Raw genomic sequence first — 12,338 nt, 5'->3', positions numbered from 1 at the left:
AGCGGCCATGGCGGCGGGGCGGGGGGCGGTGGCGCTGCGGCGGGCCTGGCGGGAGCGGCGGGCGGTGCTGCTGGAGCCCCGCTACACCCCGCTGGTGGCCGCCTGCCTCTGCCTGGCCGAGGGCGGCGTCAACCTCTGGGTCATCCGCAGGGTCCCCTGTGAGTGCCGGGGCCCGGCGGGGATGGGTTCACCGGGCGGCGGCAGCTCGTCCCCGGGCCGGGCCGGGCCGGGCGGCGCTGGCGCGGGGAGCAGCGCGGGGGATCCCGGTGGCGGGGCGGCACCTCCCAGCCGCGGGGCCTCGGGTGGCAGCGGGGCTGTCTGGAGGGGGGCGCCCCCTGACCCCCGGCCGTCTCGCAGACACCGAGATCGACTGGCAGGCCTACATGGCGGAGGTGGAGGGGTTCGCCAACGGGACTCTGGACTACACGCAGCTGAAGGGGGACACCGGGCCGCTGGTGTGAGTGCTGGGGGCTGAGCGCCCGGGGGCCCCGGGGGGCAGCCCGGCCCCTCACTCCCGTCTCTCTGCAGTTACCCCGCCGGCTTCGTGTACATCTTCCTGGGCCTGTACTACGCCACGGGCCGCGGCACCCACGTCCGCCTGGCTCAGTACATCTTCGCTGGCCTCTACCTCCTCAACCTTCTGCTCGTCTTCCGCATCTACTGCCGAACCAACAAGGTAGCCTGGAGCCCCAGGGGCCGCCTCGGGGCCTCTCCTGCTCTGCTGAGCCCTCGCCCAGGCCCAACGGCGGGGGGCGGGGGTTTGGAGGAGCTGAGCAGCAGCAGGGGGTCCAGGACAGGCTGCTGACCACCCACGTGTCTCTCTGTCCCCTGCAAGGTCCCCCCATACGTTTTCTTCTTCATGTGCTGTGCCTCCTACCGCATCCACTCCATCTTTGTCCTGCGGCTCTTTAATGACCCCGTTGCCATGGCCATCCTCTTCCTCGCCATCAACCTCTTCCTGGAGGAGCGCTGGTCCTGGGGCTGCCTCCTCTTCAGGTGAGCAGGGCAGGGGCTGCTCTCCATGGTGTGTGTGGGGGTGAGCTCAGCCCCGCGGAAGGAGGCTGTGACCCTTCCAGCAGCTGCCTGGGCTGGTGTGCAGGGAACCACAGCAATAACACAATGTTCTGGTCAGCCTGGCTGTGTCTGTGAAGATGAACATCCTGCTCTTTGCACCCGGACTTCTCTTCCTCCTCCTCCAACGGTTCGGCCTCCTGGGCTGTATCCCCAAGCTCTGCATCTGTGCCCTGCTCCAGGTGGGTCCCTGCTCATGTCGGCTGCAGGGACAGGCTGGCAGCCCCATTGACAGGGGGTCGGAGACCATCCTGCAGCAGCCTGTGTGGCTGTCCTAGGGGCTGGAGACCTCTGGGTGGGTGGATGCTGGCACCAGCATCTGAGCTGGCCCCACACAGCAAGCTGGAGGTTGATAAATAATGTTAATCATGGGTCGCTGTCAGCCCACGTGGTGCTGGGGTTCTCAGGAGATGGCAGGGGTGACAGACCTGGCTTACAGCTGCTATGAGGGTGCTGCTGTGTCTCTGGCAGGTGGTTCTGGGGCTGCCCTTCCTGCTGGTGAACCCCGTAGGGTACCTGACACGCTCCTTTGACCTGGGCCGCCAGTTCCAGTTCAAATGGACGGTGAACTGGCGGTTCCTTCCAGAAGAGGTTTTCCAGAATCGGGCTTTCCACGCCACGTTGCTCCTGGCTCACCTGGCTGGCCTGGGCCTCTTCGCACTGCACCGGTGGCACAGGTGAGACCCAGGATATGGGTCAGTGACTGCACTGCCCCCACAGTGCTGCAATTTTGGGGTTGCAGGCAGGAGTAGGGGGGAGTTACCGATCTGTTTCGGGAAGTGCTCTACCCGCACATCATGGTTCACAGTGGAAGGTTGAGGTGGGAGAGACTTTCAGCAGCTGAGATTGATGTTTGTGCTCCCCTCTCAGGTCCAAAGAGAGCATCCTGGCTCTGCTGAAGGATCCTGCCGAAAGGAAACACCCGTCCCCTCCCTTGACCGTCAACAATATCCTTTGGCAGGGTGGGCAGTGAGGTGGTGGGAAGAAGGCAGGGCGGACCTTGGGCTTGGTGTTTGCAAGCTGCTGGTCCTGCTGCGCTGTCAGGCTCAGCCTGGCCAGGGGAAGGGGCCGTGCTGTACAGCTGGGGAGCTGCTGTGGGATCTCCAGCCTCCTGCGCTTGTCCCCTTAACGCCAGCGCACAGATCGTCTTCGTCCTCTTCTCCTCCAACTTCCTGGGCATCTGCTGCAGCCGCTCCCTGCACTACCAGTTCTATGTCTGGTATTTCCACACACTGCCCTACTTGCTCTGGTGCACCCCGACCGCCAAGCTGGCCCACATGCCAAAGTATGTGCTGCCAGGGAGGGGGAACCCGTCTGCTGGGGGTGGGAGCGAGGGGGGCTGGTGTGTCCCCCCCTCACGCTAATCCCCGGCTTTCTCTGCGTCAGGGTGCTGCTGCTGGGCGTGATTGAGCTCTGCTGGAACACGTACCCCTCCACAGTCTGCAGCTCCCTCTCCCTCCACATCTGCCACGGACTTGTCCTGCTCCAGCTCTGGTACGGCACGGCCTCACCTCCGGCACTGCACACCCCCACGCTGACCAGGAGGCCCGCAGCCATCTCCAAGAAGGCCCAGTGACAGCGTGGCCAGCTGGACGATGGGAACTGGCCTCTGGAACTGTCCCTTCTGCCTGGCTCTGTCCCCACCTGGCTCCCCGGCTGCCCCTGGCCATCCCAGGAGGGCTGTGAGCCCTGGAACTGTGCGAAGCGGGGGGGCCTGGGGACCCCCAACAGGCAGGACTTCCCCAATAAAGGGGGTTTTGTGTGCCCTTCCCCAGCAGCAGTGTCCTTGTGCTGTGACAGTGTCAGGACAGCCATGCCTTGGCCACTGGGGCTGTGGGAGCTCCTGTCCCAGCCCTGGGGATCAGCCTCTGGGGTGGGGTTAAGACACAGGATCTGCAAAACCCCTTTGTCTCAAGGTTTGAATCACCTTGATGTAGCATAGGGATCCCTCCAGCACGGATTTTCCTAGTTCTCTGTCCGCTCCCCCCAAAAAGAGAAGACTGGAATGGGGTGAACCCACCCCCAGGGCTCTGGTACCCGCAGCGTGGCCTGAACCAGCCGCTGGCTCCCTGCCTGTAACAGAGACGCGGTGTGGAGCCAGGCGTCTTTATTGGCCGTCAGACGTTGTTGGGGTTGTAGCACAGCATGTTCAGCTTGATGTTCTCGTCCCAGTGCCGCAGCAGCAGGAACAAGTGCCTGGCCGCCCCTTTGAGACATCCCACGTCCAGCCCCTCGGGCAGCCGCTGCGCCTGCAGCCACGCATCCGCCTTGGCCGCCACCAGCTCCCACTCCTCAAAGAAGCCAGCACAGCGATGCTCCAGCCACGCCAAGGCCACCGCCGTGGCCCAGCTGGCACTTTCCAGGTCCTCTGGCCCTGCATCCTGCCAGCTCAGCCCCGTTTCGGAGGGGGCGGCTGAGTGGGGGCCGGTGTCGGACTCGGAGCCGTGCCCGCTGTCCGCCTGCGCCCACACCGCCGCGCTCGGCACCTCGGAGCAGGTGCTGCGGGACGGGGGCGAGCCGGGCTGGGGGCCTGTGGGGGGGTCCTCGCCCTCCTCAGCGCCAGGCGCTGCCTCGAGGCTGCTCCTGGCCCCCGGGGACGTGGGGCTGAGGCTGGCGCGGTGGGAGGCGTAGGGGGAGGCACGGCGCAGGCGGTCCAGGGGTATCTGCACCACTTCGGAGAAGCTCTCAGTGAGCTGGAATGGCCCCCGGGCTTGCTGCAGCTGTACCTGCAATGGGGGGCAGGTGACAGGGGGATGCAGGCAGGGGCACAGACCCACTGCAGCCCCAGCACTCAGTGGTGGGCACTGCAGGAGTGTCCTTGGGGCACAGCGACTGTCTGGTGCCCGCCTCTCAAGAGCCAGCAAAGGTCCCCAGGACAATTCAAGGATGCAGTAGGGCTGAGTAGGCACCCCTGGCTTTGCATCCTCTGCTGCTGGGTGTTGCCTGGGCAGTTCAGCTGCATCCCAGCAGGGATGGTGCCTGCTCAGGCACCCCGACGCGGAATGGGGACGTGGACAGGGTCCTTACCAGCGGGAGGTAGTCGTGGCTGGCGTGGTTGCTGGAGCACTCGCTCTCCGGGCTGAGGCACTGTGGGCGCAGCACCAGGCTGGGCCCCCTGCGCCTGCCCAGGCTGAACCTGGGAGGCAAATAGGTGAATTAGGTGGGGGGCAGTTCCCAAAGAACCCCAGCCTGCTGCAGGGAAGGGACTGGAGCACCAAACATCTCCCTTGACACTGCAGGAGCTGGCAGGGACATTGGACCTGCAGCATCCGAAAAGTGGCACTGTCCCTCCCTGCAACATGCCAGTTTTTTGGGGTCCACTCATCTCTCCCCACCCCGCAGCCTCACCTGGAGCCAGCGATGCTCTCTGTGGATTTCTGGGAGCCCATGGAAGTGGTGGAGGGGCTGGTTGGGGGCCCTGCAAAGGGAGGGAGAGCTGAGCATGGCGGGGGCCATGATGCACCCAGAGCTGTGTCCTGCCCCCCAGCATCTGTGAGGGCACAGCAGACGCTCCAGGTCTCAGCTGCCAGCAACAGGCTGCTGTGGGCAGCCCCTGTCCCCCCCATCCTTCCCTCATCCACCCGAACACACCATTGGAGCAGTTTGGCTTTTCCCAGCCGTAGGTGGGGGAGGAGATGCTGGCTGGAGATCCAGGGGTCTCATCTCGATCTGCAAAACAGCAGAGCCCTGAGGGGCCCTGGGCTCCCAGCACCTTCATGGCACAGAGCTGCTGCCAGGTGCTGCTGCTCTGACTCCCCATGTCCCCCCCACAGTGTGGGGGCAGGGACTGATGCCTCTTCCTGGCCACCCACAGCATTCCAGAGCCAGGAGCTAGGGGTGCCCAGGGCCCCAGTCCTCAGGCAGGTCCCCAGGGAGCACAAGGCGATGCAAGGGTCTGGATCAGTACCTGCAGCGATAGGAGCCTCATCCTGCTCCTCTCTGTCCCGCTGCTGTCCCAGACCTGCTGAGGAACTCCTGTGGGGCCAGCTCCCTGCTGCGGTGGCTCGTGGCCGGCTGGCCGAGCCAGCTGCAAAGGACAGTGCCACCTCAGTCCCCTCACTGTCCCCTCCCCAGCACGCCAAGCCCCCCGAGCCGTACCTGTGCCCCACACCTCGGGGGCTGCGGGCAGGGCTGCCTGCGTGGCACCGTCCACGGGCACCAGGCGGGTGTAGAGGGAAGGCACGTTGCAGGCTTTGCTGGTTTGCACGGCTTTCAAGCGAAACCTGCGGGCAAAACCTGCCCAGAAAGAGGCAGTTAGAGGTGGGGGGATGCCAGGGCCACGTCCGGTTGGGGGGGACACTCACCAGCACCCACCCTGCTCCAGCTCAGCTTCCCGCTGTGCTGCGTTCTCGTTGTCTTGAATGACAGAGCGTGCGGCCAAGCGGTGCAGCGGCTTGTCCCAGCTCTTGCCCCCCTGTCGCAGGGGGTCCCCCCCATCTGGCCCCTCCCGGGGCTGCAGCAGCGGCTCCAGTGATGCTGTCACCTCCCAGGACACGGGTTTGCCAGCTTGCAGCGCGTGGATCACCACCTGGCAGCGCAGGGGCAGGCTGGCATTGCCTGGGCTGGGCTCCCCCGGCTCGGGCACCGGCGAGGCACTGAAGAGGTAGGAGGGCTCCACCAGCATGTCCCAGTCCAGGTGGGTGGGCGAGAGAAGGTTATCTGGACAATGGCAAGACATTGGCTCAGCGAGGCAGGGGCACCCGGCTCCGTCCCCATCGCCCTCGCCCACCAGCAGCCAGCACACACTTGACTCCACCGCGCTGGGCTGCAGCCGCCCTGCCTGGGATCCCAGCTGGTCCAGCTGCCCCTCCAGGGACTGGTTCCTCTTCTGCGACACCTTCTCCAGAGCGCGGCAGAGCCGGCGGGCATCCAGCTCCCCATGCGGCGAGGAAAAGCTGCGGCCGGCCAGGGCGGCGCGTGCCAGCGTCTTCTTCCGCCGCGCCAGCTCCTCCGTGCTCAGGGCCGCTGGCACCTGTGGCGGGGAAAGGCTGGTGGCGAGCCCATCAAGGCACCGGCACCGAGCCCAGGCTGTGCTGAACCGTGATGGGGCACCTGCGGCCCCGGTGGCAGTTGGCCGGAGCCGCTGGCTGGCACCCAGCCCCACCGCGCCGCAGGCTGGCACCCACAGCCTCCTGAGGTGACTGACGATGCTCTGCCAGGCTCCTCGTACGTGTGGGAAGGACTGACGGCACCCAGACAGGAGTTTGCAAACTTCCCTCGGGGCTGACTCAGGCTGGTACTGAGGCAGGAGGACCTGGTGGGGGTCTCTGTGCGTGCGGGGTTGCTCAGGCTGGATGATGCTATGGTGGGATGAGGTCCCCAGCACAAAGTGGTGTCCCCACATTGAGAAGCTTCACCCAAAAGCTATGGCAGGGCAGCGGCGCCCGTGCCACCTCTTGCCCCAGCAGCAGGGAGCCTGGGAGGGATCATTTACGCTGCAGGGAAATCACTTACGCTTGACATTTCGACAGCAAAGGTCACCAGCTGTGCTGTTGTGCAGCGGGAGCGGGTTACCTAAGCCATGCCACTGGGACGGAGTGTGTCCTGGGGCTGGGTGACAGCTGGCCTCGCCTGGCCTCGGGGCCATTGTCACCAAGGGAGATGCCTCTTCCCATCCCAGCCTCCTGGCTGAGTTTTAAACCCAGCTATGAAGCAGAGGGGACATGTCCCATCGCTAATGAAGTGCCCAGCTGCACTGTCTGTGGGGTGAAGGAGCCAAGCAGGAGCTCAGCCAGCCCACCCCATCCTCTCCAGCTGGGTAGGTGCGTTACCTGATGCCAACCCAGCGATTTTCACTTGATTTCTGCAGCATTTGAGTTGGTTAGAGAGTTTGTTAACCACCCAGCTGACTTGCGGTCCCAGGGAGCTGGAGGGCCAGCTACTTTGTCCCCAGCTGTGCCATTCCAGTAGGGCAAAACCACCTAAGCAGCCTCCTCGCAGCATGCACAGCCGATCCTTTCTTAAAACCCAGACTACAGCACTCCAGTTTCCAGCCCGTTGGCTGAGCTGTGTCCAGGCACAGCAGCAACGCCCCCTGCTAAACCAGAAGCAACTCCCCCATTTGTGAGCCCTTGCACCCCGTTAGCATCCTTACCTTGGTGCCAGCCGAGGCAGAGGGCAGCGGGGCGGATTTGGTGGAGGACTCACAGAGGGATAGGCTCTTTTGGCCCTGCTGGGAGGTGGCATCCGTGCCAGGGGCTGAGGAGCCGCCCTCAGGGGCCACGTCGTGGGAGCCCGTGGACTCGCTGCTGGTGGAGCTGCGGGAGAGCAGCCCCTGGCTGCGGTTGGTGCTGACGGAGCAGTGCGTCAGGACATACTGCTCCTGGATGTACGAGGGCTGGTAAATCCGCTTCCAGATGTCTCCCCCCGAAACAGGATCCGCACCTGCCCAGCAAGTGCACGTCTCATCAGCCTGTGGCTCCACACCTGCCCCCCACCCCCGCCACGGCCCCACTCACTCCGTTCTGATGCCTCTGTGCCCACGATGGAGAGCTCCAGGGAGGCATCCCTGGATCCCGGGGTGCTCCGGGGCGGTGGGTGGCTCTCCCCGGGACTGGGCATCTCCTCCCGGGAGGGCAACGCTGAGCTGCGGGAGCCTCGGCGAGCCCCTTCCCGGCCCTGGGGGAGAGAGGGCACTGCCGTCACACCCCTGGCACAGGGGTGCACAGGGGTTGGCAGCACCAGGAACATGCCTCCTCCCCATGCCGGGGCGATGCCAGTCGTACCGGCGGGCGCCTGTCGCGGAAGCGGGCAATGCTGTAGAGGACGCAGTAGCTGACGAGGCGGTCGCCAGGGTAGAGGGCTGGGAGCTCAGTGGGCGAGAGCAGAGCCTCCATGCTATCAGGGACGTACCAGTCGATGGTGATGTCGCTGATGGCTGGCTCAATCGCCTTCTTCAGGGACTTGATCAGCTGGGGCAGGAAGAGGAGCTGGCATCAGACACTGTGGTAGCCCCTGTGCCCCCCACATTCCCCCATCCACACCGGGGCATTACCTTGGGCTGCAGCCGCTCAGCTGGGCTCAGGAACTCGGCACGGCCCCTGCTGACCTTGGCCATGGCCTTCAGCAGCTGCCGGCACACCCGTGGGCCCATGCCGAAGCTGAAGCACCTGCAGGAGAGCTGGGCAATGAAAAGCCACAGCCACGCTGGTGCCAGGGCCTGGGCAGGGGTGTTTGATGGCCGAAGCTGCCACCCTGGCTGCCTACTGGCTTGGGGCACCCCAGGGGAAGCCAAGCCAGTGGGGTTGAGGGATGTGGTGGGTGAAGAACACCCTTGGGGTTGGTGCAGATGAGATTTGGGGCTGCAGAAGGAAAAAGTGGTGGGAACGGTCCAGGGCACATGGAGAGCATCATGACCCTCTCATGGCCCCGATGCCATACCTGACAGTGCTGGCCTGCCTGCGCAGCAGCCGGAGGATCCTGCCCGTGTTGCCCGCTGCCGCGTCAGTGAAGAGGAAGAGCTGGCGGGGGTAGCTGTGGTGCAGGGGCTGCGCCAGCGCCCAGCCCAGGGCCACCAACAGGTTGGTGCCACCTGTGTCCACCCGCAGCCCCCCGAGGTGCTCACAGGCTCGGCGCAGCGTCTCCTGCTCGCACAGAGAGTGGCCTCGCAGTGGTCCCCAGGGTCACCAGCCCCCCGCCCGTGTTGAGGTGCGGCAGGAGGGGGCATGGAGAGGGGTGGGGGCGCACTGTGCCTGGCGGCACTCACATTGCTGCAGAGGCGACTGGATGGGAAGAGCGGCTTGACATCAGTGCCAAAGCCGGCGACGTTGAGCAGCGTCCCCGATGGGAGGCTCTTCAGGGCCACCAGCAAAGCCTCCTGGGGTGACAGTGCGGACCAGGGAGAGCTGCTAAGGACCAGGCACCCAGGCAGCACCCCCAGCCCCATGGTACCCTGTGGCTGTGCCTCACCTTGACCTTGTTGAGGTCAGGGCCACTCATGGTGCTGCTGCAGTCGATGAGGAAGAGGACCTCGCGGGTGACGTTCTGCAGGTCCCCAGGGACACCCTCCGCCACCGGGCAGAAGTTCAACATCAGCACAGGGTTGGGGAAGATGTCTTTGTGGAAACGCTTCTGCACGAAAGCCACCTGCGAACCAGGCGGGCCAGGGGCTTTCTCATACCCGCCCTGGTCTGTGCCAAGGTCTTCCCCACCCCCTTTCCCTCCACGTCCCCTTTCCTCCTCCTCCTCCTCCTCCTCCCCACCGGGCCAGCAGTGGCCATGCCCTGTCACCTGTCTCTCGCCGCTGCGATCCTTCCTGGCAATCCGTGCGTAATCCCGGCGGCTCCGGACATGGGCCTCATACTCGAGGTATGTCATGGTGCCATCTTCCATCACCAGGTGGGGGTGGTGAGGCTCTGGAGGGCACAAAGGGGTTCAGAGCTGCCCCATGCCACAGGAGTCTGGGTAGATGCTCCAGATGCTTTTGGGGTGATGCCCCATCCCCACCAAACCTGCTCAGGGCACCATCCCCACTCACCACAGGGGTAGAGGATGATCTCCAGGTCCCTGTCATAGCAGTGGGGCTCAGCCAGGGTGACGCGGGTGGTGGCAGCAGAGCTGGCCCAGGGGTCGGCATCTGCTCGCAGGGCATGGGTTGGGCTCTCCAGCCCTGCGGGGACACGAGGCTCTGGGGCAGTCCCTCACACCCCCAGCCCCCAGGCTCCGTGACTGTGCCAGCCTGGCGCGGCGTTGGCGGCTGCTCCCTGCCAGCTCTAATGGGATTAACTGGGCTGGCAGCCAGGAGTGTGTCCCCACCGCCCCGCGCCCCCTCCTCACCCGTCCTCCCCCCATCCATCACATCTCCCCAGGACTGCTGATCCAGCACTACCCAAAGCCACACATGTGGAGACATTGGGGTAGCATCTCAGCCCTGCAGATGGGGAAGGGGCTTTTTTTCAGGTAGGGAGTGCAAGAGGCTGCCCAGGAAGGGGGTTTGTGTCCCCCTAGAAGCACAGAGGGACCAGGGGGACACCATCCTGGGGAATGTCACCCATGTTTCAGGAGGTTTTGCCCGACGAACTGACAAGGGCTGAGCTGCCCCCCTACCTGCCAGCAAGCAGGGGCCCTTCACCAGCAGCTCGAAGGCAAACTCATAAGGAAAGGGGTTGCAAGGTCGTCCCCGAAAGACATCGACGCTCTCTGCAGGCACCGTGGGGGTTGGAGGGCTCCGGGCACCCGGCCCCCCGAAACAGCTGGTGGGGCTGTGAGGGGAGAGGCAGTGATGGCTCCTACCCCACTCCCTGCTCACCCAGCATCGGCATTCCCCCCCGGGATGGCGGAGAGTGAGGAAGCCATGAAAATCACCATAGGGCCAACCTGTCGTCACACAAGCTTGCCGGCTCACTCTCGGGGACAGCGGGGATGCGGGGTACGAGGACGGGGGGCAGGCGGAGGCGCAGGGCCCCGTCCGGCAGCGTGGGCAGCTCCTGCGCCGTGCTCAGGGTGATGGCCAGGGTCTCCACCGGGCACAGCGTGCCCGTGACGATGATGAAGGTGGAGCGCTCTGTGTCTTCGTCTAGGACAAGGTGGCCTGGGCAGGGAAGGGATGGTGGGAGGGTCAGCGGGGTGTGCAGGGTTGGGAAGGGGGAGTTAATTAGAATCACAGAATGTCCTGAGTTGGAAGGGACGCACAAGGATCGCCGAGTCCAACTCCTGTCCCTGTTTTGCACTAATTATTCTCAAAGGGGACAATAGAATGCAGGTGTAACGAAGGTCTTGCAAAGGGATATGTAAAGCCCTGGGGAAGCTGAGGTCTCCAGCACCAGAGAGCCCCCACGGCACCAGGGTGGCCTGGCAGGATCTCGCAGCCCCTCGCATCCCCACACACCTCATCACTGCTCGCTCAGAGCCTCCTGGCCAGGAGGACCCCGCAGCATCACCAGTGCCACAGCACTCACCGCTGGCACAGCGGCGCGGCCGGCTGGGGCTGGGGCCGCTCTGCAGGCAGCAATCCCGTGCCCGGTGCCGGTTCTGGACCTGGAATGTCACCCGTCGGCTGCCTGCCACCGCCTCGAAGCCGGCCACCACCTCCGACTCCTCCAGCGGGTAGATGAAGATGCCTGTGGGTGGGAGAGAGCCCAGAGGCAGATCCCAGGACGGGCATGGCCGCGGCACCGGCTGGCCATGGCAGCACCGCTAAGCGCAGGGCAATTTAAACCCACGGGTGAGGGGCAACACACAGTAAGGACCCGCAGGCTGGTTCACCTGGAGGAAGAAATCCTCCTGTTCCTCAGCACTGAGAATGTTCTTGCCTGGCCTCACTCGATGACGGGTGTCGGTGGTTCCCCCACCACCACTGGCCTCCGCCTTCATCCCCTAAACTGAGCAATGCTTGGGGGCCAGGACACAGGTGGGCTGGAGACGGGACGCACTCCAACACGGGTGTTTTTAGGGGGCCATGCAGGCAGCCCAGGTCCCTGCCAGTCCCAGTAGCCCCCCCTTACCTTCCACAGGCTCCTCGTGGGGGTTGGTGTACACAAGGTGGGCAGTGATGCTTAGGGAGTACCCATTGGCACAAGCCTTCACCCTGGAGCTCTTCAGGGGCAAAGCCTCCCAGGAGGAGAGGGAATACAGGCCCGGCATGGTGCCTCGGTGAGTGGCTGTGGGCAGAAAGGAGGCAGGTGCTGGGTGCTCAGGGATGGGGTCTGCTGAGAGGCAGCTTGTGCACGCAAACTGCTTCCATCTGCCCAGCCTGCAAGGGGGGAGCGGGTCCCATGCCCTCCCCACCCCCGGAGATGCTGCTCCGCAGCATCTACAAAACACATGGACCTGGACCCAGGTCTCTGCTCAGACCCCAGCCCACCTGCAAACTGGGTCTGAAGCTACAAAAGCCCACAGAAAGCTCTTCCACCCCACAGGTAAATCAATCTGGCAGTGAAATGACTGCTGGTGTACAGCAGCAATTACATACAAGCCCCAAACCCTGGCAGACAAACAGAGACTCCTAGACAGGTCAGATAACAGCCAGCCACATGCAGCCCATCTCTCAGCCACCTCAAAGCAGCTTGGTGGCTCCAGAGCCTCTCCAGAGCCTCCCCAGACCGTCTCTTGCACTGGCTGGGAGAGGAGCATCTGCTGCACCCATCTCCATCCACCCGCAGAGGTTACCAGGGTAATTTGTTTAAAATAAATAAGAAAAAAAACCAGGAAGGGTGAGAAGCCCACGGTGTAACTAGAACAAAACAGCGAGCAGTGTTTGCTGGGCGTTTAATAATTAACAACAAGGTCAGCACTGCACTGAAGAGCAGCACAGAGGGGAAGGCGCTGCA

The 12,338-nt window shown here is 64.3% G+C and overlaps 2 protein-coding genes across 2 annotated transcripts; one reads left to right on the top strand and one right to left on the bottom strand.

Annotated features, from left to right (window-relative positions):
• Window positions 1-7: 7 nt before the first annotated feature.
• ALG3 (ALG3 alpha-1,3- mannosyltransferase) lies at window positions 8-2,803 on the top strand (the record flags this gene model as incomplete). Its single annotated transcript, XM_080349635.1, has 9 exons — window positions 8-158; window positions 358-457; window positions 529-676; window positions 836-996; window positions 1,133-1,253; window positions 1,543-1,748; window positions 1,942-2,020; window positions 2,214-2,356; window positions 2,458-2,803. The coding sequence occupies 9 exons, from the start codon at window positions 8-10 to the stop codon at window positions 2,645-2,647; spliced, it is 1,299 nt and encodes a 432-aa protein (XP_080205761.1). The 3' UTR covers window positions 2,648-2,803.
• A 385-nt stretch (window positions 2,804-3,188) lies between these two features.
• On the bottom strand, window positions 3,189-11,652 carry VWA5B2 (von Willebrand factor A domain containing 5B2; the record flags this gene model as incomplete). The annotated part of the gene is made up of 21 exons (XM_080349594.1): window positions 3,189-3,797; window positions 4,099-4,207; window positions 4,420-4,489; window positions 4,663-4,740; window positions 4,979-5,098; window positions 5,170-5,307; window positions 5,386-5,730; window positions 5,818-6,043; window positions 7,166-7,455; window positions 7,530-7,689; window positions 7,797-7,982; window positions 8,066-8,180; window positions 8,452-8,654; window positions 8,777-8,887; window positions 8,980-9,156; window positions 9,301-9,425; window positions 9,548-9,679; window positions 10,117-10,271; window positions 10,375-10,600; window positions 10,968-11,129; window positions 11,514-11,652. The coding sequence occupies 21 exons, from the start codon at window positions 11,650-11,652 to the stop codon at window positions 3,189-3,191; spliced, it is 3,876 nt and encodes a 1,291-aa protein (XP_080205720.1).
• Between the last annotated feature and the right edge of the window lie 686 nt (window positions 11,653-12,338).

The sequence above is a fragment of the Nesoenas mayeri genome (assembly GCF_963082525.1).
Source record: "Nesoenas mayeri genome assembly, chromosome: 9".
In the NCBI taxonomy this organism is placed as follows: domain Eukaryota; kingdom Metazoa; phylum Chordata; class Aves; order Columbiformes; family Columbidae; genus Nesoenas; species Nesoenas mayeri.
Note: the sequence above shows the minus strand (reverse complement) of the source record. Positions and strands in the feature narration are given on the sequence as shown.